Below are 27,266 nucleotides of genomic sequence, written 5' to 3'. Positions count from 1 at the left end.
ACTCACTCGCTTTGACTCTAAATCTGATGCGTACCTGACAGATATGGAGTACAGTCGGACTTCTCCACGACACTGGGTGTAAAGCCAAGGTAAGAGCTTTTTATGAATGTATTCATGTGTTTTTATTAATGTAATCAAGTCTAAACAGGCTGTCTTTTTTCAAATCTGGCAGCTCTTCTTGTTGCAATAGAAACCGTCAGTGTTTCAACATCAAAATGAAATGCTTTGCCATTCACTATAAAAATGCACATGCTATAAATGCAATAAATAATAAGGAACAGTCCAATCAGTATAACAGGAAATCTACTCTTTCACAGGCCAATAGACTTTTTTACACCTATATTTTTGATATCATCAAGGTGGACTGCATGGACTTTTCTCTACGTACATGAATAAGTGACTGCCGAGAAGAATCTCAAGTAAGTGAATGAGTGATTTGCTCTGACTTTAATTGGGGGAAATAGAAAATAGTTTTCTCTCCCTGGTGAAGCGCATACTGAGTGGAAGCAGATTAACTGAGTCTGACTGATGAATGCCCTGCAGATTTTCTTTAAGAAATGCAAACAATTCTGAGATTGAAATTTGTGACACATTTTATTGAAAACCGTGTTTATGGTTAATGTGCAAATCAAAATAACGTTTACAAAACAAAACCACCATGGCAACACAACAATCTAAAGAAAGATGGACATTGTAAGCTTCCAAACTAATAACCTCTCAACCTCACTATGAGCGGATTATTATGATTGATATAAATTGGATTTATTTCTCATACAGATTATCATCTAATTGACGTTTGCATATATTTTACTGAACATAAAGTAAATGGAAAGTAAAGTGAATTTTATCGACTGTTTCAAAATATGTTGTATCCGTGTTCAAACAGTCACACGAAGCCCGGGAAACACCAAGTTTCATGTCGTCGGCTCTTTTTTTTGGCAGTTTGTCTAAAGCTTAAAGAAACGTTTTTCATTGAGAGAAAAGGACTTTTCTTCACCCGTCATGATTTCATTGTGTACGCAGCACCAGCTGTATGAGGAGACCCAAGATGAACACTATAAGCAAATTATTTAAACATTATTTGTGTAGGAAAGATTTCGTCCCGAGCTTCTTGAACAGTTGACTACTGCAACCGTAATCAGTCTCTACTGTATCATTATTGTTATGGTATCTTATAATAATTACAATGGTAAAGACATTGAGGTGTCCCTGTTATTGTGTCCAACTCTTATAGTCCAATACAGTACAATAAATCTTTTTTGCCCACCAGTGTAGGCATTTGTCTTTGGCTCGCAGGAATCAAAATACAAACATAAAAGTTGGTAACAACCAATGTTACACATTCATGTCTGTGGCTTAGATCTACTCAGTCAATTTGGTGAGTTTAGTATAGTCATGGCACTTGGGATGAACAACTTGTCTCCCGGAGATCAAACTGGCTGAAGAGGATGGGAGCTATAGGCCTGGATACTCCTCGTTTTGTTCGTTATCCTTTCTGGAAAAAGTTGAGTCAAGGGCTTTTAGGGTTTGCCAACTATTTCTTTTGCCATTGACACACATTCCCAGAGAGTTGAGGTGACCGTACCAGAAAGGAGGGGATGAAAAGTTAAAACACTCTCGGCAATAGTTTTGTACACTAAAATGTACTTTATGTAGGTTAGTCAATGTATGCATTTATGTGTATGTATTTTAGATTTTAGACCTTTTGCAACAATTTCAACAAAAACATGAACTTTGAAATGGTAGAACTTATTGCAGAGCTGTCCTATTGAATTATAATGGACTGTACAGGTTTACCTAATAAAGCAGCCATTGTGGGCCAGCATGTGGTCCAGTATTATATAACCACAGTGTAATGATGGCTACAAGGAATCCATGTCCTAACCCAACAAGAAAATGAGGTGGGCATCACCTGTACCACAGCGACAGGCCTCTGACCACACTGTGCACGGTTATCAGAAGCAGTGAAAACCACCAACTCCTCATTTGTAGTCTTAGTGCAAATTCAAAGTGATGCAAACATGTTTGGCAAGCAAAAATATGTGCTTGGTATATATACTTGGTGCATATAAGAGTGTTCGATCCCCGGCTCCGACTTCGCTAGTCGCATGTCGTTGTGTCCTTGAGCAAGACACTTAACACCAAAATTGCTCCCGTAGCTGTGCTTACGGTGTATGAATGTGATAGAATCTGAATTGTAAGTTGCTTTGGATAAAAGTGCTAAATGACTGTAAAGTGTAGTTGCACCACTTTCAGACTCAAATGTACACGAATCAAATAAAATATGACTGAAAGATTCTTTTAAATTAGATACTGTGTGAAAAGAAAGGAACAGCTTGCTTTGCAAAGTGTATGTGTAGTTTGTTAAAACTGTATTTTAATCTTATGGCTTTTTAAATACAGTATTTGTATTTTTCTGGACCAACCTATAACAATTACAGTTGTATTTACACACTCAGTTATATGTGTATTTCTCAAATGAACATGATTGAAAATGTTAACTGTCTGACACAAATACCCAACACATGAGAAGACTAGACTGGGGAGCAACAGTTATATCATCAGCACCTGTTTTGAATTATCAAGTGTAGAACTTACACTTAAACCTGCTGTAATCAATACTTTTATACTAACAATGACAAAAATGACGATTGTCTCGCAATACTGCAGTTAAAGTAAGGGTAGGTAATCTTCAAAAACATGGTTTGATATTTTTGTGGAAATTCTCACTACATCCTGAAAGCAATCAATGAATCAAATGTTCTGACAAAAAAGAAAATTCCAGCATCTATGGCTGTCGCAGGACTGTAATAAGTCCGTCCAATCATTTTATTCAGCCCGACCAAATTAATTCCTGTCTATCTACCTGTCTGCCTCATTGCTACAAGCTGGTAGCTTGACAGCTGTGGGTACTAACAATAGCCGTGTTCGTTGTTTAAGCTCATTATGATCATTTCAATTTGCTGACTTTCTCCCTAGATTTTGCAACTTTTGGAGCTAGTGCTGCTAGATACTTTCACTGGAAAAGAGTTCAACTTACGTCATTGTCTTTTCTGCCTGAAACCTCTATCTTGTCCTTCCTAACCTTGGAATTCGCAATATGCAAATGCTATTATTTGCTTCAGCGCAGAGGAGGGTTCATTTGTTTTTACATTTGCTTAGCAAAAGTGAGTGCAGGCCTAATGGCTGCTCTCTGCTTCCGTTAAGAGAGAGTGCATGAACCATTTCTCAGTTTTTAGAGGTGGATAAAAAAAAACATTTGTACGCATTTACCCTCCAATACATCCATGCTTGTGATGCACCTCAGTGTTGGTTAGGGAAAATGCAACTCCTACAACGGTTCTTATGATATCTTTCAAAAAAGTCACTACTCATATTTCGTGCGTTTCCCTACAAAAGTCCAGCAACACGTGTCATTTTCGTCAAATACTTATGTAGGTTTAGGTAATACAACCACTAAATTATGTTTAAAAAAGTTCAGGTCAGGGTTAAATACCTACAAAAGTGCCATTACTGAAGTATGAAAGTTGTCTTTATACATCCTTGTTCCTGACTATGTGGGTTACATACAAATTGATTTTCTCGGGATATCTGAAAATTACAGGGCATTCATTTTTTTAGGTAGAGCTACAAACAAATGATCAAGGGATCAGCAAAATGATTAGAAATCATCCTCTGAGGACCATGAATATCCCGATCAAATGTCAGTGTATCTCAGATATCTCCCACTGCGCGATGTAACAAGTCCTGAACATTTTTCATGAGTTTAGTAGATTTCTTGTTTAGAAGTGTTCATTTATATAAGTGCATATACAATATGTGCATTTGTGGGGGGGGGTGCATTTTCAATTGGTTCCATAATTGCTGCTAATGTTTTTTTGTTTTGTTTCTTTTACACCAGAATAACAATGTGTTCCAGGGTGTTTATGTGTCTGATTGGAGCTGTGCAGATCTACTTTCAGGTAAAGATACACCTCAGTCACGTGTTGTATGTTTTTGGAACGTTGACCTTATTTAAATTTCAAATTTATTCAAATTGTTATATTCTAATACTCTATTTCAATGCACATACACATTAGTTGCATGTCTATAAACTTTGTATTTATTGACAAAAAAAATGTAATTGCAAAAATGTTACAAATATACAATTTCTATATTTTAATTTGACATAAGAGTGAATTACACCTACGACAGCAAGGCTAATTCTGTTATTTGCCTGTTCTTGTCATTGCAGGTCCTTGCAGCAGGTGAGTCGCTTAGTTACATTGTCATATAGGATGCTTCGGTAAAATACAACAAAAAACCTGGGCCAGGATTAAAGGCCTGGTCTCACCAGCATCTTCATAGTGCTGACCTTTGAGGGGACGGGAACCAGAGAGTCTGAAATGGAGTTCGCTATTTTAGCCCATTAGCTTTGTTGCTGCATTTATTTAACCTCCTCTGTCAGAGTAAAAACTCCCACAAAAGAGCAATGGTCTGTGGACACTAATGCAAACTCACTGTCCCGACCTAGCTAACCTACTGTTAGCGACCTAGCTAAGCTAAGGAGGTTTGAGATCTTTATTTTTCCTCTTCAATTTCTCTTTTATTGAACAAAATCTTGTGCATTGGTGGACAAAATGCCAGGGGAAGTAAAACAGAACAGTAGGGAGAAAAGAAAGGGAAACTCCTAGACCATGTACGACTCAAGCTGGCGTGATTACATCCCTTTATAATTCAACCCAGTTGCTCAAAACACAAAAAGATAACACATACAATATCTTATGTTGCAGTTGAAGATGTCTACATTGCCGAGCTGACGGTGGAAAGTAATGTCACTCTGGAGGCCAATACTATCATGTCAGCTTTAAATTTGACCACAGTGGACTCCCCAGCAGTGACCCTCTCACACAGTGAACTGGTAGCAGGTATCATGCTGAAGCTCTTTCGTCTTACTCTGGTTATTTATGCAATGCAAGTTCTTCTGTAATACAGTAAGTAAGTTATCGATTGTGGTCGGCAGCATGCAACACAGTTCAGCATGCAAATCCACATTTCAGTAGTAGAGAGAGACAATGAGTACTCCATATCTAAAGAGTTTTGAAGTCTCAAAATATGACACCCTACGTTCCTCTCTAGCGTTAGTTTGGGACGTGTCAGGGACGGCGTGTCAGTTTCTACCAGGCGGCAACCTCCAGTTCTGCCGAGTGAAGCCAATGCAGAATTATCTTAAAACTTGCATTCTCTCTACTGACCAGCAGGGGGTGACTCCTCTTGTTGCAAAAAGAAGTCTGATTATATGGAAGTCTTTGAGAAAATGAAATTATGGTCTCAATCTTTGGTTTCAAGTCTTCTTCAATGCAGCATGATGTTCATTTAGTAAATTATGATCCATTTAGAGTCAAATAAACCATAAAGCAGAGTATGCTTTAGGGCCATTAGTTAATGGCTGCCATATTTAACAAGTTTGGAGAAAGAAAAGGCTGTACATTTCCACCAAATGTAATCAAACCACACTGTCCTGGTAAAGCAGATTGGAGCCTTAGAGTATTTTCACGTTCTCTCTCTTATATTTAGTCTTGAAGAGAAATACTTGAAAACCAAGTTCTCTGGGACTTTCATGACTGTGCTTGTCATTCTAGAGTGCCTGATTGTTGGAGATAACTCCAATTGCAACTGCAGTACCGGCTACATTTGGAGCAACCTAGTGTGCTACGAATACAACTGTTGCCGGGAAACTCCCTGTGAACGTAACGTGTCCCAGATCACGCCACTCTGCGTTGCCAAAGTCAAAGGTAACAGTTTTGATGCCTGTCAAATGTCCCTCCTATTTTGTCGCGTTTGTGCAAGTCTTTTTCATTGACGAGTTACTGTATTTTGTAAATTAGTGTTGTCCATTGTAAATGGAACAAGGGTCACTGTAATCTGAAAGTGTTCCTGCATAACACTCTTTACTGTTTTTCCATATAGACAAATATGCTTGTTGAAATCTGAACTGAAAATCTTTGTAATCAACACAGTTCACATCAGTGGATCGGTTATAAAGAATGTAGACGTTTGGAAGTCCACCCAAACTACCGAGGTACATCTCTCTCTCTCCGATCACAAATATCTACATATATATTATTGAAAATATTTACTGTAATACATAAGTCAATTATAAATGATTCGACGATCTTTCTTTTCAAAGCTTAAAACTAAATTTGAAGGACTGAATGGCTTTGAGTTCCTGAATGTAACCGGTCTGAGGTATTGTAGTGTACTTTTTCTATATTTTTATTTTATTTATCAAAGAACATCTTTGACTGAAATTAATGGTGCTAGAGCAACTTCAACTAGTCTTGACCTAGAGAATTAGATTGGTAAAGTGTTTTTGGGTGGGGGGCAGTACAACTCGTCCAGGCAAAGAAGATGTGGTCGTCTCAGCATGTCCTCACTACAAAGTCATCGAATACGGCAGCTTGGTTAGTGGCCCAGCAGTTCAGGACTTTTATCCAAGAGACCAGGGTTCATGTCCTGGGTGAAACCAAAAGTCAACGTTGACTCAAATTAAGTCATGTAATAGGTAACGTTGTGCTACGTTATGCTACTTAGGTTACGGAAAGTTACATCACGTAGCTTACAAAAAGTTATGTAGCGTACATAGCATAGATAATAACCATACTTAGCGTTTGTAACAAGCGTATGTAGAAAGCGTACTTAGCGTATGTACCAGTGGCGGGCCGTGGATTTTATACCTGGGCCTTCAGTGCTGTTCTCCACTTCTAATAACCTCATTATGACGTCACAGCTATGGGTTATTATTTGTTTCGTGTAAAAGCCGCGTATTCACATAACACTGCAACATTTGACAAATAAAATAAAATGTGCAGATACATGAATACGAGCATGACGGGACGCTGCATCATTAACGGACAATATAGTCCAAATCGATGTAACACAATGACAAGCTCACAAGAGCAGTCGCTTATATTCATATGACAACAAAGCAACAAATCAATCCAGCAGACCTGCAGCGGATCCACGCATTCCACCACACGAGCACGAGCCATTCAAATACTATTCATAAAAACGCCACGATAGACAAATGAACAGTAGAGGTAAACAAACGAAGTTCACTTACCAAATGCTGTCTATGCTGACAAAGAGTTTAATCCCAGTACATCAGTTCCAGTAAGAAGTCCAACCGGATCTGCCGCCGGTCGGTTGTCCGTGGTCCGCCGCTGTTCAGTCGTCGTCTTCGACCGACATTCGGTTGTCTTCCGCTGCCGGTCGCTTGTCCGTCTTCCGCGGCCGGTCGGTGGTCCGTTTTCCGCCGCAGTTCGGTGGTCGTCTTCGGCCGTGGACCGGCGAAGGGCGGGCCGCGGTTGTGAGTTGTAGATCCACTCGAGTCTCTCCAAAAGTACCGACGCTCAGTTAAAATGAAACACATTCACAGCCATAATATGTGCAACGCTTCTCCGACGCTGCATACAAATCCTTCTCCTGGCTGGGTCAGGGCTGCTAGCTGTGGGGTGTTTCTTACTGTCCAGTTTGTTCAGAAATGTCCTTCTTGAGAAAAGTGTTCCCAGTAACTCCGCCACGAAATCCGTTTCTCCTCCTTCCGCCATTTCATATTAAAAAAACAAAGCTAGGTAAAATGTCTTTCAAATATTTCCACTTGAACTCTGTCTGCTACAAAGCTCTGCTAGCAATCATGTTTCGCGGGCACATAGTCACGTGCCCGCCCACTGACCAATCACAGCACACTCTGCACCTTGCTGGCAGAGAGGCATCTGGACTCTGAGCTGACGTAACTAGGCCTGCAAACTGCTCTGGTGGGGCCATGAATCCCAAACTAAAGATCTGATTGGTTGAATCAACAATATCGTCCCCATTCAATTTAAACTGCACATGGCAGCACTGGGTGAGTCTGCAGGCTGGGGCCTCTCTTCTTACTAGAGACACAGAGGTGAAATCTGATTGGATAAAAGCTCTACTTAAAACAAGCTGCACTGGAAGCAGAGCAACTGAGGAGCACAGTAGCTGTGCAATGAGAAAATAAGATAATGTGAAAAATATTTTTATAAATTATAATACATATAAGAAAAAATTAAATGTATTTAAGAAAAAATATTAAATTATAAAATAGCTATAACTTTGTGATTCTGTTTAGGCCAGCAGAGAAGGCTTTGCAGGCCCTGACGGCCCGCCACTGGTATGTACCAACATACTTAGTGTATGTAACAAGTGTACTGAGTGTACTTAGTGTACCTCACAAGCACACTTAAAAAGCTACTTAGCATGCATAACAATCTTCCTTAGTGTATGCAACAAGCGTACGTAAGAAGAGTGTACTTAGCGTATGTGACAACCATACTTAGTGCACATTACTTAGCCCACTTAACTACATAATAAACCTATACTTATTTTAACTCAAAGCGCGATCTTTCCTAAACTTAACAAAGTAGTTTTCTGTAAATTTTATTTTGCAATGACAGTGTAAGCATTTCTATGGAGCATGTGGCTAGGCATAACACAGTGCACCTTTTAACCAAAGCCAACTCTTCTTGAACTACACTGGCTGATGAGCTGATGCCCTTGTCGTATTACCTGGAGACTACACCCTGACTTTGGAGCATACTTTAGTTAAGCCTTCCTGCCGCCTCACGTTACTCTTTATTCTACTTACTTACTTACTTGTATTTTTTGTCACGTGCAAAACTGACGCTGGAGAGGTCCTTAGAGCATCCTAGTTTGAAGTATTTGAAGGGCCACTGACCAAGCTGCCGTATTCAACGAGTTGGGAGGTTGGTTTGTCTCTGCTTGGTTCTAAACTCTCTCCATTATTCTAAACAAAATGTGACCAAAAATTCACTGACTTCAATTTTCCAGGCCTCTTGTCAAAGCCTGTACACCTTGTCCGGAGGTATCAGTTAAGCGAAACAAAGGCTGCAGCAGTAACATCAGAGCCTGCTTATTCCTTTAAAACTACAACCAAAGGTGTGTTCAAACAGAATGCTGTAAATTTGAGAGGGGACATGATTGGATCTATGTAAATTTTTTTGCAAAGTGAATGCAAGTGGAATTGGGCCGGAGCAGTTTCTACATCATAAACATGCTCCACACTCACACACACACACTAGCTGCTACAGCTAACATCTGTACACTTGGTACATTAGCTTTTGGATTTGTGTGAATAAAGCATGGTGAAAATGTGCCTCTCATTCCGTCTGAACACACCTTAAAAATGAGCATGGCCTACTGCATGTCATTGACACATAAGCTTTGAAAGGAGTCACAATTTGGTTGTTAGCATTTCTGTTTCAAATGTCATAATACTTTTATCACAAATACAAACCGATTTTCTCACTAACCACTGACCTTTCATTGATTCAAATCTTAAAAGGCAGGACAACAAAGTTGCTGACTTTGAGGCAGAAGTCAGCGTCAAATTTCCCACTTCTAAACTTCAAACCATCGTCAGTAATCTGGAAAACAGTCTTAGCGCTGTGCTTAAGGTCGACACTATAGGTCAGTATGAAAGTTTATCTTCAGTCATTTAGATCATGTTGACTCTGTAACTATGTCTTAGCTGTTGTATTGCATGCTCTCAACTGTGTATTTACACAAAGGGTAACGCCCGGGCTTCACGGCCCGCGTGAGCGGCGTGGTTCAGCTGGGGGCCGCTTTCGAGGTGTCGCCTATTTTTTCTGCATGCAGTGAGGTTCACATCAAAAATAGACAGTGAAAATTATCTTTTTACGGTTTATTGGTATCATACCAGCAACATTACTACAGTTTCGATCTCTATATGATCTGCTGATATATTCAAATAAAAAATATATTTCAAAATAAAAGCCCTGTAGCACTTTTCAATGGACAACAACTCTTCATTACCTCACACAAGGCTTTCATTCTGAAATATTTGCAGGACATCGATGACAGTGTGACTTGCACACCTTCATAAATTAAATGAGGAATTGAGGAATAGTTTAGCGCTACTGTCAAACCAGTAATTTTATAGTAGACGAAAAAGTTATGCAAAGCTTTGATTCGGCTCGCAGAAATTCCCTCCCCAGGGAGTCACAGCGGGACGGAGGTCCTGGTCTGACCTGTGTGTCAGCAGCAACAGAAAGGTTGCTGAACGTGTGGGAGTCGGGTTAATCCCCCAGGAACAGACCCACGTAGTTGGAGTTTGCACCGTTGGCTGTATTCGATTTAACTGCTAACAGAAGGTCCCTCTGTCTCCTGGGTCTGCTGCATGTTATCATAATTATTGTATTGCTGTGTATCTATATGGCCTTCTTCACACAGGATTGGTCACCATAGAGGCCCCTGAGACTGCAGTGTGCTACAAGTCGGTGCCGGTACTGAAATGCACATTTGAGGAGACGATAGGCAGCGCTGGCTGGCACTTGAGCACGAAGAATCAGCGCTCTGAGCTCTACACTGGCAGCGTGGTGAATCTGGACACCAACTGTGCCACACAGCAATACAAATCTTGTGCCACAGTTACACTCCAGAGCGTGACAGGCATTTGGTCAGGCGAGTACAGAGCTAAGATATACTAAGTTTTGACTTATTTGGTACACACTGTAATCACCATAAAGAAGATTTTGTATTTATTCATAGAGCGCCCTACATTAATTCCAGGGGGTGCTGACAGTTACTGCACTGGTAATGGGATGGGTGCAATATCTCTATTTTAGCCGTTGCTTAGCCCCATGTGAGAATTGAGAGCTCCATGACTCTGCATGTTAGTTACACCGTGTCACGCTTCACATCGCAGAGTAGTGTGCAGGATGTGTACAGTAAGCACAGGGCTACTCATTGCTGTGTGTTTTGGTAGTGTGGTCATCAACCCGACCCATGAAAGAGATACTGCTAACGCTAGCTAGACCCCTCTCCTTTCTGTTAAGCCAACAAACACAACACTGAGTGTCCCGGTCATTCCATGGTCTTATATTCTAATGGTCACATGTTGCATTGATCAGTGCTAACAATCTAATAATGGCATACATAATAATATATCAGACACAGGGGACATTTTTATGTAGAGCAACTACTTCTGCTTTCATGGAATTGTTTGATTCCAAGACAAATCTGCTGGCGACACTTCGGATCTGAGTCATCTGTGAGAAGAAAAAAAAGAGTCACACTCAGCCCATTGCAGCTGTTGCGTGAATTTTTCCTACATATGCCCTGCAGGCTTATACGAGTGTGGATTCACCAACGGGTCAGTCAGGCACACAGCCAAAACACTGCTGAATGTGACACTCCTGCCTGATACGATCGCCTTGAGGATCAACCCTCTCACTGTGGACTGTTCGGAGCCGAGTGACCAAGTCCCTGTGACGGTCACTGCCACCATCTCAAACACCCCCGAGACCTTTGACGTTCTGTGGCAACACATGAATGAACAGCCAAGAGTTGCAATCTTTACGTGTAAGTCAGTCCTGCAGTCAAGTCTTTCTGTCCCCTTTGCTTCCTTTTAGTAGCCGCAGCATGAAATGTTTCTTCACTTTATAACATCAATGCAAATTTAAATTCACAATATTTCTGCAAAATGCACACATTTCCACAACTGCAAACCTAACCCTGATAACTACTCCATCTTTACAGCTGATGGAGATTACCAGGTCTACACTTTCAACGCTAATGTCGATTGCAAGTCCACCAATGCCACACACAAGGTTTCTATCTCTTTTAAGAACTCCAAGGAACAAACAAAAACTGCAGAAGTGTATATCCCAGTCATTTATGGTAACGTATTATTTTCAATTAAATTGTAAATTATTCTCATTTTATTTCATCTGTTTATTTTCAATTTAGTCTCTGGTATAATATGATATATTGTTATAATGTCAGAGGACTGTATTACTTTGTTTATAGTTACATTTATTAGCAATGTCTCTTGCATCAACTACTAATTTCCTATATTTTTGTCCAAGGCAACAATAAATCTTGCAAGGAAGATGATTTTTGGCCAAAAACCCCAGCTGGACAGACAGTGATTAATAACACATGTGAAGCGGGCACGGTTGGCTATAAGTCACGCACTTGTGAAGCCAGTGGCACCTGGCAGGCTGTGTTCCCCTACTGCGTCAGCGAAGAGTTGAACAAAGTTTCAAATGAAGCAGACGTAAGTGTGTCAAAATTATAAAGTTCTATTCAACTTTCTTTATCAGACCTTATTTATTCTCAAGGAAATATTCCATTGAGTAGGTTTATTTAGACTTTTATGCATTCATGGTCCTAAAATTTGTCAAGAGAAAAGTTCTTTCTCCAAAGTTGTTCTCCAAAACCTCGGCTCTATGACGTTCAACATGCAGACCAACTAACACTACTCAGAAAGTAGACAAGATGACCAATCAAGTTTTGTCTCTTAACCCAGTCACCTCTAAACCCAGACTGGGTTTAAATAAAATAACAAGATTATTCAAATGTTTAAAAAAGTATGGCTTTATCAAAAACATTGTGATCGATACTGATACAAATGCCAACCTTGTTCAGAGTAATCTTGTTTCAACTTGGTGAATAGCGCATTTTTACCATTAGGTACTACAGTAGACATCTAGCATGCTAATGTATACAAAGCTCATACTGTAAATCAAGATTCAATGCTATTAAGTAACTCAAGTTACTGTGACTACTTCAGAAATTAGGCTACCACGATGTAGGTCAACATTTTGGAATGTAGGAATCTGAAATAAATTAATGTTTCCAGCTAGCTAATTACCTAATAAATTGTGTATTGATTTTGTGTGTTGAAACAAATGACTGTCTACTTTTCTCCAACAAATGCATTGCTTTGAATAAAGCCTTAGCACAGTGGTCCCCAACCTTTTTTGCGCCACGGACCGGTTTCATGTAAGACAATATTTTCACGGACCGGCCTTCAACGTGTGGCGGATAAACACGACGAAATAAAATGATACGATCGGCATATAATATAATATAAAATGCATAAATAAACACTACTCACAATAACGCTGAATCAGTGGGAGCCCTGAGCTTGTTTCTGTGCAACGAGACGGTCCCATCTGGGGTTAATGGGAGACAATGGACACCCGAAGTGTTCCTCATGTCCAGACTACGGCGTTTAGTTTTGATTGCTGTCACTGCAGAACATCCCGCTTCACAAAGAGGATGTGTGAAATGGAAGCAGGGTTTTCAGTGCTTTAGTGGCGATCTCAGGATATTCAGCCTTGATTTTAATCCAAAACACCAGCAGAGTTGTTGTCTCAAACATACTTTTAAGGCCACCGTCATTTACAATCTCCAGCAGCTGATCTTCCTCTGTCGCCTCATATTCTGCAGAGCGAGCTTGGCGCGTCAGAAATACTCCTGATATTTAATTAGACTCCTGATATTGTCTGTTAAATGAAGCTTTCTTTTTCTTGGAAGTTGTCGGCTCTTCTTCTGTCTCCTTAGTGGCCTTTTCCTCTTTGCAAAGAAGCTCTCCAAAAGTGTTTTACTCATTTTCACTAGCTTGCGGGCTTAATTTTTGAGGTGACGTATCACATGACTGAGACAAGCGTCTTGACATATCAAGGCGGATGAAATTGCGAGAGAATCCGGTCATTTTTCAAAATAAAACTTCTTTCAGACTCTGATAATCAATAAAACGGAAATAATATAATATTTATTCTTTCTGTGCGGCCCGGTACCAAATGACCCACGGACCGGTACCGGTCCATGGCCCGGTGGTTGGGAACAGATAGAACCTTAAAACTCAAGAGAAAAATTTGTTCTCAGAACGTTACAGTAAAATCAGTTTTGTGTGTGGGATGTGAAAACTTTGCACCTCAGTATCTCAAAACCCCCCAGATCACAGACAGAACCTTATAATTCGAAGTTTACAACTGTTTTGACCTCATCTACATTTTGTGTGGGGATGTAACTTGTGTGTTTTTGTACATTGTTACATGAAGCTGTTTTTTTTGTTTTGTTTCTAGAACTTCCTGAAGGGACTAGGGGCTACCCAGGAGGCGGCCCTGAATATATTTTCAGGACTTAAGAACAGTTCTACATCTAAGTCTGATTCCAGTGACAACTATATTGCCGACATTATCGCCTCCGTAAATATTCTTGAAGTGATGGCCACCGCATCAAAGAAAATTACCTTGCAAGAGGAAGTCTTACCTGTAAGCCCCTGTTGATTATTACTTTCACTGTAATACATGTGGAGTTTTAAGCTTGAAGGTTAAGGCTTGACCTTGGAAACAGCAGTTTGAAAAAAAAAAAACTTCTCCTAACACTGGATCCCATGTAGGATACCTGTTTTTCCTTTTAACCACATTTTGTAGCCCTCCTCAGCATATGGAGTTGCTCAGTTGTCATGGAGATGGTTCAGTTGTTATCATGTGACCTCAGTATGGAAATTCATCGTTTGATAACAGATGGCCGTATGGGGTTCATATGTTGGATAAAATACTGCATTGAAGGTTTTTCATGAAGTGTAGAATTGCTTCCATAAAAGAATTCGGAACCGCTATGTACGTCCCATCGGCCACTATCGGAGCCCAGCTCCACCAATAACGATGATTTTAAAAACCTATCTCAAACCGATTGATCGGTTGACCCCCATATCCTAGACACTCATGTGTGAGATGAGGCATACCTTCCATAAAAAGCCATAATCCAAGTAGCTTTCACTCTACAGTATATATATATATATATATCTCACCATACCACAGAACCGAATTTTCATACTTGGGTGATGTCATAACAGCTTGACCATCTCCATGACAAGGCCACAATATGTGGCTAAAAGCTTAATAAAGAATACTTTAATTAAAATGTGCAGTTACACAGTCACAGATTGTGTTTTAAACATGCACTTACAAATACAAGTGAAGTTCTCGTGAAGCTCTACATCCTCCAAAGCTGTACATAATTCTTACATCCTCCAGTCACTCTACAGGTAGCCGGTTGAGTCCGTCTTGTCCGTCTTGTTTGTGTCTTGTTTTTTTTAGCACCAGAGGATCAAATTTAATCATCATCCTTTATGCCCCATCAAACTAGCTTTTCAGAAAGGTGAAGGTGATTCTCAGTTATGGCATGAACCTATTGTCTAAATGTACTGGATTTGGGCACATCCATTTTGGCAATTGAAACAAAATCCAATTAAATATTCTCCACATTGTGGTTAGGTTTTATATAAGGTTGTGTTACGGAGGAACTAACACTCTTAAGACACAAGGCTTTAACCCCGCAATCAAATTAAGGATAACTGGATGACTTTTTTTTAGCCCAGATCCCAATATGAGTTAGTTAATTTTGGGTATCTGATGGTACAGAGTCCAATCTGATACCTAATACTTACAGAAATGTTGATGAAATATCTATCTGACACATTGAATTAACACCTGTTACCTACTTAATCTGACACACCTTATTTCCCCAAGTGACTAGATACAATCACTGAAGGTCCTGATTCAAAAATATGTGTTTAAGCTTGAAGAATGGAAGTTTAATTGGGAGGTTGGGACCCCTAAAATTTTGAGCAGCAACGTAGTGACCTGCTGTAACTGGTGAAAGCGACGGTCAACGCTTGCTGTCAATGAGAAATCTGCTTGCCGAATATTTTGTCCATTGCTCTTTACTAATGATAATTATTATCGGCGCTTAGCAAATCTGTGAATTTTGGCAACCTCAATGTCAAAACTCGCACCAGTTCTCCCATATAACTTATAACATTCACACACTCTAATTGTCATTCCATTTGCAGTGAAATGCTCACACTGTAGGCTGTGGTGGGCAAACCACATCACAGAAAAGAAAGGATTGGATTATGATCGGCTTTTTTTAGCCAATATTAGTCCATTATATTATCACTGGATCGACACAATACCGATCCTGGGGATCAGCTTAGGACATCCCTAGATAGCATGTGCCTTAGCACTGATTATCTTTTTATTCTTCTGTTTCAGGATTTTATTAGCGCAGCAAGCAATATGTTGAACAAGTCCTGGGATGCGGTCAACACATCTGAAATTCATAAGATGTCATCAAACTACCTTCAGTCTGTGGAGGGTCTGGTGAAGAATATCAATATCAGGAGCAACAGGAGCAATGGGAGCAACGAAATCGTCCGTCCAAATTTACAGCTCAAATTCTGCTCGAGTAGCAACTGTAATGTGTCTGTGTTTGGCATCGGCGTGAATCTGAACAACATCACAGGAATACTCAAAGCTGTTGCTGTCAAAAATCTAATGAAGAAACTAAAAAACGAAAAATTTGGCAATATGCTGCCTACCAGCCTATTAATATCGGCCACAATGGAGAACAAGAATAATTTGTCTATAATTACACTGGAGTTCCCAGAGGAAACGCTGAATATCAATACTAAACCTCACTGCGTCTTCTGGAACACCAATGAGAAGAGCCGGTCAGATGCGGACTGGTCAGATTCTGGATGCGTTGATAAATCTAGTAATGGTAACCGCGCAGGTCAGGTGGTCTGCGAATGCAACCACCTGACTGCATTCTCTGTCCTCATGGCCAAGAAAGATATATCTACCTACACCCTAGATATGATTACCAAAGTGGGCCTGGGTGTGTCCATCTGCTCCTTGCTGATCTTCCTCACCGTTGAGTTTCTAGTGTGGTCAGCCGTGATCAAGTCCAACCTTTCACATTTCCGTCACACAGCCCTGGTGAATATTGCCACGTTCCTCCTGCTTGCTGACTGCAGTTTCCTGCCCTCTCCTGAGGAAGTCAGTGAAACCTGGTGCCTATTTTTAACAGTGTGCAAACATCTGTTTTTCTTGGCCATGTTCAGCTGGATGCTGTGCATGAGTGTCATGCTTGTCCACCAGCTCATCTTCGTTTTCAGTCCGCTGAGGAAAAGAGTCTTCATGTTGCTCTCCAGCATCATAGGCTATGTTTGCCCAATCTTAATAGTGGGATCCAGCTATGTGTATTGCAAGTACACCAACAAGCAGTACTATAATAAGGAAACATGCTGGCTGGTTTTTGAAAGACTCTTGGAGGGTTCCATACATGCTTTTATCCTCCCTGTTGGAACTGTGATTTTGACAAATCTCTTCTCCATGGTGGTCGTCATTACTACTCTAGTGAAGACCTCGGTCCCTGATGCCAGCAAGGTGGATGACAAGGAGACAGCCAAAAGCATCATTAAAGTGGTGGTCTTTCTAACGCCCGTCTTTGGAGTAACATGGATTATTGGCTTCGCCCTGCTCCTACTGGATGATGACAATCCCTTGTTTACTGTTGCTAACTACAGTTTTACCATACTCAATTCCTTCCAGGTAATTTGAAAGCAATCCACACACCAAACAGAATGTTGATATTAGGGATGCATCAATCCTACTTTTTCTCACCCAGTACCAATACCTTGGCTCAGCTACATATATCGATTGCCAACCTGATACCAGTGCTCTCTTTTTCCCCAAATTGAACCTGCATTTAGTCTGTCTTCTTCAATCATTTGGGATAATTTATATGTGAAGTAATTAGGGATTGCCATGGCGCTAAAGCTAAGATGCCAGCCCGCCGTAACTTAAAGGGAAACTCCACTTACACCCCGAAGGTCAGTTAGCTTTAGGTCTTAGCTGGGTTAGCTTAGCCTTCATTCTTCTGGGGCAGTTGGCGCTTGCGGTGGCGTTTGGTCCGGCAGGTCTGCCTGGGTGGTCGGAATATGTTGTGGGCGGTGACTGTCTCAAGGTCCACTCCTAACAAATTACATACAATCCCCACCCTTCTATCACCAAGGTTGATGAGTGTATTATGTCTTATGCCATAAGTGCTCCAGTAATAAAGACAACAAATTTAGACCAAAAAAAGACACAAGCAAGACATGTAATGTAGAATTCAAAATCTTAATTTTCCAAAATATGCTTAAAAATAAAACCTGTTGTACTTCATCTCTTGCAGGGCCTTTTCCTTTTGATCACAGGGTGTTTTGCAGAGCAGAAGGTAGGTTTAATCAATGCTCTATCAGTGTCAACGTGTTCATTGATTTATTGAAAATCTCCAAAATGTCCTGTGGTCATGAGTAGGGGATTCTTACCCGTACCATAGGAGGCAGGGTTTTGATGCCTTGGGCCTACAAATGTTGCCAGGTACTATGTTGCTTAGTTTTACCATCTGCCCAATTTATTACGTTTTTTGTGTTACAATTAACAGGTTCGAGATGAAATGTTGAAGCTCATAATGGTAAGTTTACCAATGAGGTCCATCCAGAATTAAACCATAAAAGATGGAAACATGCATTATATCACTGTTTTATTCTACCCTCAGGCAAAATCAAAAGGAAAGAGTGAGAGCATGAAGAATTTGACTTCAACGACATACACGAAAGACAAATAAAGACCGAGGTCAGTCTTCTGTTACGTCATTGGTAGTCTCTTCATCTACTTGTTTCCATGCATTTATTGCATCTTCAATGCCACAAACATCCTTTTCAAACCCATATTGTAGACCCTTCTGTCTGCTTCGCTCTGAAATCTATTTTAGATAACTTTTTTGAATATTAGATCATATTTATGCAGTGAGTGCAGTTAGTAACAGTAACATGATAGATCTGACAGCTTGATGGAGTAACAGTGGGGGACGGAGCCTAGCGAATGGTAAATTACAACCTCATTTTAAACAGAACACATTAGAGTCAGCAACATTTCTCGTGATTCTAATCTTTCCTTCTGCAGCAGTGTATTGTTTAGAACAGTTTGGTAAATCTACCAGGTGGAAAAAGGAAAGTAGCAATGTCAAATGTTATGCGACCACTTTTATTTGTTTTCTGCTTCTGTGATAATAATACATGTTGGACAGTTTGACAAACAGCCAGGTCCAATACGGCTGCAGTAACCATAGCAACTAGCATCTTAACCAACATGCTACGCTAGGTTACATGAAGTGGGTCTGTCACTTTGATAAGCAGTGAATCACTTTTTCACCACATGTAAGCAGAATATATATTGAGTGAGTTTGTGAATCTAGTCTAAAAATGTTCCATCTCTACATTTCAGATCGTGGAGACGGAAACAGCAGCTCACATGTATGCAGCTCCACCTGAAGCCCACAACTCCTAGAGTTAGCTTTGTGTTGGATTGTAGTTCCTAGACAGTTACATAAAATGATATAGATAATATAGATGGATTTCCTAAAATAAGGTTAATTGTTTTATGTTGTTTAATTTAACATGCTTGAGATAAAAATTGAATTCATGAATTTAATATAACACTCATTTTGTTAATATGCATGTGTTTGATAGAATATAACATCATTATTATTAGTTGCACCAGTACTGACTGATTATTATCATCCTCAGCTGACAAAGACATTACATGAAAACATCCCCTCCAGGGATTAATATGTAAATCTAGCTAATGCATACATTATTTTTAAGGGTAAAGCAGATACTGATTATTTTCTATTATAAGTGCCAAAGAAATGAAACACAATACTAAATTATTACTGTATGGCTTTAAGGAGGGGCTTTAGATTATTACTGACTCAAACCACATAATTGGATGGTGTGCATTCTGTACGACTAGTTAAAGCTGATTGTATTTAGAACATAGACATTTCTTTATAAGTTTGGCATGGTTTGATCATTTAAATGTAAATGAACACGTTTCTACTTGAACTATAACCTGTATACTATGTGTGTCTAACCGCTGTATGTATAAACATATGCATTGAAATAAAGGCAAAGAATATAATGTCTTTCATTGTTCATTACACTATGCATGATTGCGAAGTTTCAATCTCAACTATACATTTTTCATTACGGAATCAATTGAGTGAAACCACATACCACACAAATTTAACAAACTCTTGCTCTGATTGGGGCTTCATTTCTGCAGATTTGTTTTATGTAGGGACACACAAAATATGGGGCTCGCGATGCAATTAGTGTCCAAAAAAACTAAGTCTATAAACACTTCTCTACCCAATATTGACACCCTTTTTTCCGTGATTCCACTGCTGCATGAATGTAGAAGACTCGTGTTTCACTGAGCTCTCCTGATGACGGTGAAGATAGCCAGTGTCAGAATCACGGTCCCTGCTGCGCCACCAATGAGAGCTCCCACGATGCCTCTGTCCATGTTCAGTTCTTCACACCTCTTACCAGCGTAGTAGGTGGTCTGGGTTGATGCACACCTGAAAATCACAGATTTTTTTATCACGGAAAAATATTTCCTGAGGCACGAGTAATTGCTTTGAACTATATTGTTCGACGCACATGCTGTGCTATTGTTTCTTTTTGGCGAAGTACTGAATTTGCTGAGCATTGTGTCATCTGGATAACAAGAACAGTGGTTGGTTAGCAGTTTGTTGGGAATAAAATGTTGTTCACACAAATCTTTCCTCAAGAGACTTTAAAGGAATAGTTTGACATTTCGGAAATGTATTCGCTTTCTTTTTGAATGTTTGATGAAAAGATCGACACCACTCCATGTCTGTGTTGGAAGTATAAAACTAAAGCTAGTTTGGGAGCTAACATGGCATAAAAACTAAAGGTAGGGGAAAGCAGTTTATCCGTCCCCCCAGCACTTCTGTGCAGCAACCTCATGGTGACGTCACTGCTTCTACATTTTGTTCACCAAGAAATAGATAAAGCTTGTAACTGCCAATAAAACCACTTTACATGTCTGTTTGTGTATATTTTTAAATAAACAGAGGTGCTAGCTATTTCCCCTTGATTCCAGTCTTCATGCTTCAAGCTAATTGCCTTCTGGCTCCAGCTCACTTACCAAACAGACATGAGAGCGGTACAGATCTTCTTATCATACTGTCTGCAAAAAAAGCTCAAATGTCACAAAATTCCTTTAAGGATTCTGAAGAAACTACAATTTAATTTCCCATTAATTTTAATGTCCCAAGCTACTCTAGCATAGAGTAGCTTAATGTTGTTATAAATGGGCCAACGTAATGCGGAGGGATTGTGTTTATTACTTAGCTTTACTTAGCTGATAGGCATTTTTGATCTTTGGCTAGAACCAGGCTAGCTGTCTCCCTCTGCCTCCAATCGTTATGCTAAGCTAAGCTAAGGGAGACCTGGCTCTAGTTCCGTACTTAACACACAATTTCAACTTATGAGTACAAGTCTTTTGTAAGTGCTTTCTCTAGCTTTAGCCTGTGCCTCGTTGACATTGAATTTGAATCCATATTTTTTTGTAAGTGAGGATTGCCCAAAATATATAACCAATTCTCTAGAAATCCTAAATTTTAAAAGTAGACATTTAGTACTGCAAGCAACGTGTGCTGTATATTAACCCCTGCAAACACACACACCTGCATGAGGCTTTCCCTTCGCTCTCCACACACACGCCTCCGTTGAAACAAGGGTTGGGATGACAGGGGTTGGCGGAACGGGCTTCTCTGTGTTTTGAAACCCCCGGTCTCATTTCCACCTCGCTGATTGGCTCCTCGTCCGTAATGTCACTGCTCGGTGTGGCCGGTTTTACAGGCACCTCGGTCTTGATCAGGTGGGTCAAATCTAACGAAAAGATAATTTAAAAAGTTCATGAAAATGTGCACTAAAGCAATGGCTCATTCGAGATGCCAATGTTTGAATGTGTAAGAGTAAAGTGAGACAAGATTTGAAGTAGGTGCAGAAATTAACTCTATGAAATGAATACGCTGGAAATGTTCTGAAAACAATTAGCTATTGTCTGGCAGACCATTTGTCTGATGTAGGAATAGTCTGGTATAGCCGGATAGAGGAGCTGATATTTTTTGATTCTCACCATTGAAGTCAGCAGTGATGATGAGGTCATTTTCTTTGAGGAAGTTCCTGCTGTGCAGGTGCTTGTGAGAAATGAAAGTGCTCCAGCCAAAGTCTTGACCGCGGAAGCACTGGCAGCCATCATCCCACACTGCACCTGAAGTAGCCGTTGGTCTGTTCCAACGAGGATGAGTGTCTGAGGGGGGGGAATAGTCAAGAAAAACAAACGTTATCCGATTCTCAATTTCACATATTTGTGGTTATAATATGATGTGAGCGTGGGAGATGATGCAACTTCTACGATGCCAGGCTTTGAGATACCCGTTCTCTTTGTAAACCCAGGTTGTTTCTCCTACCGAACTAAATGGACCAATTGCAAGCTGTCTATGAAATAATTATTCCCGCAAAAAACAACACTGTTGGTGTAAATAAGGCAACAGAGGAATGCTGGCAGAAGATTCACAATTGTGTAAAGTGAACATATTTGTTATACCACTCCATGCATTCTCAATGCCTACCGTTTATTTCTAATTTGACGGCTGCACATTCTGCCGCGACAGCGATGCTGGTATTGTTTTCACCTTGAGAGTTTGAGTCATCGTGGCAAAATGTGGTTGTGGAGACACCTACTGTAGCAGGAACTACCACAAAGGAGGTTCTGAGTACTTTGTCTTGCGTTAATATTTATTTCTGTCCATGGACTGAGTTTGTCACCACGATAGCGTCACAACCATGCAAGACGCAGTCAAAAAACGTGACATCAAAATGAACGTCGAGTTTGAAAATGGGAGTGATCCCATTGCAAGATAATCTCTGGTTTTGACACTGTATCTGGGGTGAAGCAACAATCTCAAAATCTGACCAAGTGAAAGCCAAACTATCTGCGTGGCTTAATACTATTAGATGTAAATCAGCTAAACCAACTCTTTCATCGGACTCTCTTTTTCCTGACTGTCAGTGACCTGGGCTTACCTGTGGTGAAGCTTCTTGTAGAAGACATTCTCAGTTTCACATCGGGGTCCTGATCCATGGCAACGATGGTTGCCTGCCTGTTTTCGGCTGGCCACTGCATCACTGCATCATTTTCCCCACCGCAGAGGTGCAAGGTCATGCCAACATAGTCTGGGTAGTCACTCTCCTTTCCACTCGGGTAAACGCTGATACCGAATGAGTGGCCCTCCGAGTTGAAGAAGCACTTGCTTTTCAACGAACCGCCAAGAGGAGTGTTGGCGAGAACACCGGTGAAGTTGTGGATTTGCCAGACGGCACTGGGGCAAATTGTTTCAGTAAGGGTGATGTCGTCGATTAAGATGGCACCCGAGGAGCCGGACGATACTCTGACGCCTTGGAAGAAATAGCGGAACTTCTCTGTCACCTTGAGAGTCACATGGGCTATTTTCCAGGCAGCATCTCCACTACCTGAAAGAAAAAAAAAGAAGCTGATTAATTGTATTGTTATTCTGTGCTGGCGTAGGAATGATAAAAACAGAATACCTGTAATGGTGTGTATCTTCCTGACACTGCGCACAGTCCCGGTCCCATCGTCAGTCCTGATCCATATCACCAGTTTGTCCCCAGCTGCTCCAGTCATCTTGTAGAAAAACTGCAGGCACTGCCCGTCTCTCTTGGGGTAGAGGATACGTGACTCCAGCAAGGCGCTGCTTCCCGCTGCGCCGGAAGATGTGTCAAACTTCATGAAGTAGCCAGAATCTGGAAAGGGAAAAACCTTCGGTACATGAAACGTCAACTGAATTATAGTGATGACGGGGATTGTTTGGAGTTCACCAGAAGGCGCATGTGAGACTCCGAATGTGTATTGTATTTTTCTTTGAGCAGTGTCTTCTTTCTAGCCAGTCTTCCATAAAGCCCAGCTCTGTGGAGTGTAATGCTAATAGTGGTCCTATGGAAAGATACTGTGGAGCTTTCCAGCTCCTTTGGGGTTACATAGGGTCTCTTTGTTGCCCCTCTGATTAATGGCATTCTTACCTGGTCCGTGAGTATTTCTCTCTTGGCAGGTTTGTTGTGGTGCCATATTCTTTCCATTTTGTAATAATAGATTTAATGGCGCTCCGTTAGATCATGTGGCAGATCATGTGACAAAGGGTGGACTTTATTTAACTAATTATGTGACTTGTGAAGGTAATTGGTCGAACCAGATCTTATTTAGGAGCTTCATAAAAGGGTTGAATACATATGCACAAACCCATTTAAGTTTTTAGAATTTTTCAAGACCACGTTTTCTTTATCACTTAACCAATTTTGACCACTTTGTGTGGGTCCATTGCATAAAATCAACGTAAAGAGAAAAATCAACCATTTTAATTCCAGGTTGTAATGCAACACAATAGCAAAAATGACAATGTGGGTGAATGCTTTTTGCAAGGCACTGTTCCCTTGATCTAGAAAATAGGTTCAGAACCTCTACAGAGCCCTGCCACGGTGTGGTCCATATCAGCAGGACTGCTGAGCGTCTGGACCCAGTCTGCGTTGTCCTCCTCGTTCTGGATCATTCCACAGATGTTGATCAGCTCAAAGGAGCACTGGTCCAAGAGAGTGATGGAGTTGGCTGGAACAGGAAAGTTAGCAACAAAAAATGTTTTCTGGGGTTAATATGAAGGATTTTTAAAGTACTAATGGGATTTTTAGTCAAAAAAATATCTGTGGCTGTTATTTTATTGCAGAAAGACAAATTTATTGACTTTTTGGCCACTAGGGGGCAGCTGAACGAGCTCCACATTGACTCGGAAAGGTGAGGGGGGCCGTCACAGTTGGGTGATAATTGTTTTTGTGCAGCTTTAAGATGACAATGTAAATGTATTTCAGATCTAGTGCGACACAAAATAAGTAATTTACTTACACATCACTTAACCACTTTCCCTGCCAGGATATCTTCTCTAACCCGTAGGCGGACAGGAAAGGAGACACTCACCACAGTCGTACATGCGGTTGAGCCTGGTGATGTCTACAGCACTGAAGTCCAGCCGCTGGCCAATGACCTCATTGAAATACGGTATGGTGGTGGTGATTGTGGGGATGCTGTCGTTCTTGTTGAAGGACAGCGGCCTGTAGTGCATGATGGACTCGTAATCATATGGCGTGTTCAGATCAGTGATGAAGTCATCCTCATACTTGTTGAAATTGTGCCCCATCCCTGTGAGGAGAAAGTAACATCGCCATGTAGACAGTCAAGTGATGGTTTATCAACACCTACAAACAGTGCTCCCACATAACATATGTACTCCATATGTAGAAGCTGTAAAACATATCCTTTGAAAAGTATGGTTATTTGTTGAAATTCACTTCCTTGTATTTTTTGCTTTTTTCAAATAATGTAAATTTACATTTGAAAACAAACTTACCAATACATGACTGATTAAAAAGCGCAGCCTAATATCCATGTGTATATAAAATGTTCTCTATGAATATCTCTTTGAAATTGGAGTATTTATTAAATCCTGATCACAGGCCTGAAGAAAACAAAACAAAAAAAATGATACAATTGTGACCCACCTTCTTCAATCTGGTCCCACCAGATTTTGACATAGTCGTCTCTGTCTGAGCGAGACTGTTCGTGGTAAAAGCCCAAAGCATGGAGGAGCTCGTGCTGCACAATGGCCTTGGTGTCACACCTGGCCCCAATGGACACATTCTGGCCTGTTCTGTCGTCTCCAACATACGACCAGCATCTGCATTGATAAAATTACAACATTCTGTTAGTGCTCTCTGACTAGCATTTCGTCACAAGATGTCCACATCGTAACACGTTTGATGACTTTGACGGCATGATCCCATAAAGTTGTGCAACAGCCGCGAGCACACCCGAGCCAGTGCAGCTCACCCAGACAGCTTGGTGAAGGAGACGTAGCTGCTCTCTCCCTCATAGGGCTTGAAGTCCACGCAGGATCTCAAACGGTACTCCTCAAAAGCCTGGAGGATCACACCTTTAGCATTCAGTTCTAGGATAAAGGGAATTCCATATCAGCACGTGCATATTTACCTTCTCGTTAGATTATTTGTTGGTGGAAATGTACTCCGTCATGCACAGTGTACCTAAAGAATCAGTTAAGATGTAGGGAATGGGAAACTTCCATCTCCGTGTTTGATCGAGGATTGCATTCCTGCTGGGCTGCAAGGCACATTGGAAGTGTTCAGAATCTGCTTTTGAGTTCTTGACAAACATCTCATCTCTAAGATACTTACATCAATAGCGATGTCTCCCTCAAACAGGTGGTTTAACCCTTAAGAAACACAGGTTTAGTGCTTAATGAATATGAATCAACAAAGCACATAAACACATGTATCGAAAGGAGACAGGGCTTTAAAAAAAAGTATACCTCTATTGATCTCAAGTATGTCGTCCCTCAGTTCACCAGCATCTGCATAATCACCTGGAAGATAAATGTATTGTTACTGCAAAAAAAAGGTTATTTTTAAAAACATGCTTGTTTTACATGTATGTGATCAAGTTAATGGGAACAAACCGGTACGTGTAGGAACAGCTTGCACCTGGCGCACAAAAAGAGGTACGTCAAAATTGAAACCCCTCTACAGAGACTTTTTTTTCAATTTCTTCTCACAATGTGAATGAATTACAAATGCCCCTACCGTCAAAACCACAAAGACTCCGATCAGCGCAGCGATTTTGCTCAAACTGTCCCCGGAGCCCATGTCGCTACCCATACCCAAAGGTGTTTCTCTGAAGCTACATGAACATGCCCATAAAGACAGCAGCTGGAGGGGAACTTTGATCAGGATTGTGGTGTTCAATGAGTAACAGGCACTTCACACGTGTCCTCGCTGCCTCTTATACGACTGACATGTTGTCGGGTGTCCTGGCATGCACGGGTAATGGCAATAAGCTGTTGACCCTGTACAGAGGCATCAGAATCACCTGTAGAATAATTTGAACTCTGAGCTTAAGTCTAATAAAAAAAGCAGTTATGTTGTTAGTGGGTTTGACCTCTGACCCCTCTGTTGCTTGGGGATGGAAATGTACCAAGTCATGTAGGCCACAGAAAGCATCCTTGTGAGGAAAAACAACAGGAGGGGTTGCCTGTTTGTGTCAAAACCATGTCCTCTTTGTGTTAGAGACAATGGCGAATAAGAAAACATTAAAACTAGTAGATAGCAACATGAGTTTTCTGAAATTGTATGATTAAATGAGGCATTATCTATTAAATATGTGCTGATTTGCATATATTTCCAGAACAGAAATGTGAACATTGATAAAGCCAGGTTCATTTTGGTGACATATTAGAGTCAAAGGTTTTTACAGAGGGAAGTTTGAATATCTTATTGTATCACTCCATAAATCAGAAAATACTGTCAACAGATGTATGAAAATCAATTTTCTCCATGTTTTCAGTAATAAAATGTTCTATAAATCAGGCTATAAACAATATATGAACAAACCCCTTAGTAAAAACCTTCAGAACATACTGTAGATGGGACTAAAACTGGGAAGTTTGGTGTATGTAAGTGCAACTGAAGTGGAGATTTCTAACTTTTAAAGATATGTGAATAGGGTAAAAAAAAAAGAATAATAGATATCACCATGAAACTTCCCCAGTTGGTTACTTACATAAAGATAATGTTTTGTATTACA

The 27,266-nt window shown here is 40.5% G+C and overlaps 2 protein-coding genes across 2 annotated transcripts; one reads left to right on the top strand and one right to left on the bottom strand.

Annotated features, from left to right (window-relative positions):
- On the top strand, window positions 1–19,096 carry adgrf3b (adhesion G protein-coupled receptor F3b). The gene is made up of 19 exons (XM_079180175.1): window positions 1–89; window positions 318–419; window positions 3,902–3,962; window positions 4,235–4,247; window positions 4,773–4,907; window positions 5,622–5,774; window positions 6,000–6,061; window positions 6,170–6,228; window positions 9,368–9,492; window positions 10,276–10,506; window positions 11,170–11,406; window positions 11,584–11,724; window positions 11,913–12,103; window positions 13,920–14,108; window positions 15,897–17,237; window positions 17,863–17,904; window positions 18,115–18,144; window positions 18,229–18,305; window positions 18,957–19,096. Exons 3-18 carry the CDS (start codon window positions 3,909–3,911, stop codon window positions 18,295–18,297), a joined length of 3,072 nt encoding a protein of 1,023 aa, XP_079036301.1. The 5' UTR covers window positions 1–89; window positions 318–419; window positions 3,902–3,908; the 3' UTR covers window positions 18,298–18,305; window positions 18,957–19,096.
- On the bottom strand, window positions 18,701–26,357 carry mep1a.2 (meprin A, alpha (PABA peptide hydrolase), tandem duplicate 2). Its single transcript, XM_079180176.1, has 14 exons — window positions 26,267–26,357; window positions 26,143–26,167; window positions 25,996–26,049; window positions 25,862–25,899; window positions 25,712–25,787; window positions 25,500–25,617; window positions 25,172–25,347; window positions 24,591–24,812; window positions 24,081–24,227; window positions 23,156–23,371; window positions 22,634–23,080; window positions 21,684–21,857; window positions 21,229–21,433; window positions 18,701–20,094 (listed from the first exon to the last, which is right to left on the bottom strand). The coding sequence occupies exons 1-14, from the start codon at window positions 26,339–26,341 to the stop codon at window positions 19,944–19,946; spliced, it is 2,124 nt and encodes a 707-aa protein (XP_079036302.1). The 5' UTR covers window positions 26,342–26,357; the 3' UTR covers window positions 18,701–19,943.
- Between the last annotated feature and the right edge of the window lie 909 nt (window positions 26,358–27,266).

Source organism: Pholis gunnellus (genome assembly GCF_910591455.1).
Source record: "Pholis gunnellus genome assembly, chromosome: 19".
Classification (NCBI taxonomy): Eukaryota; Metazoa; Chordata; class Actinopteri; order Perciformes; family Pholidae; genus Pholis; species Pholis gunnellus.
This window is presented reverse-complemented; position numbering and strand designations above follow the sequence as displayed.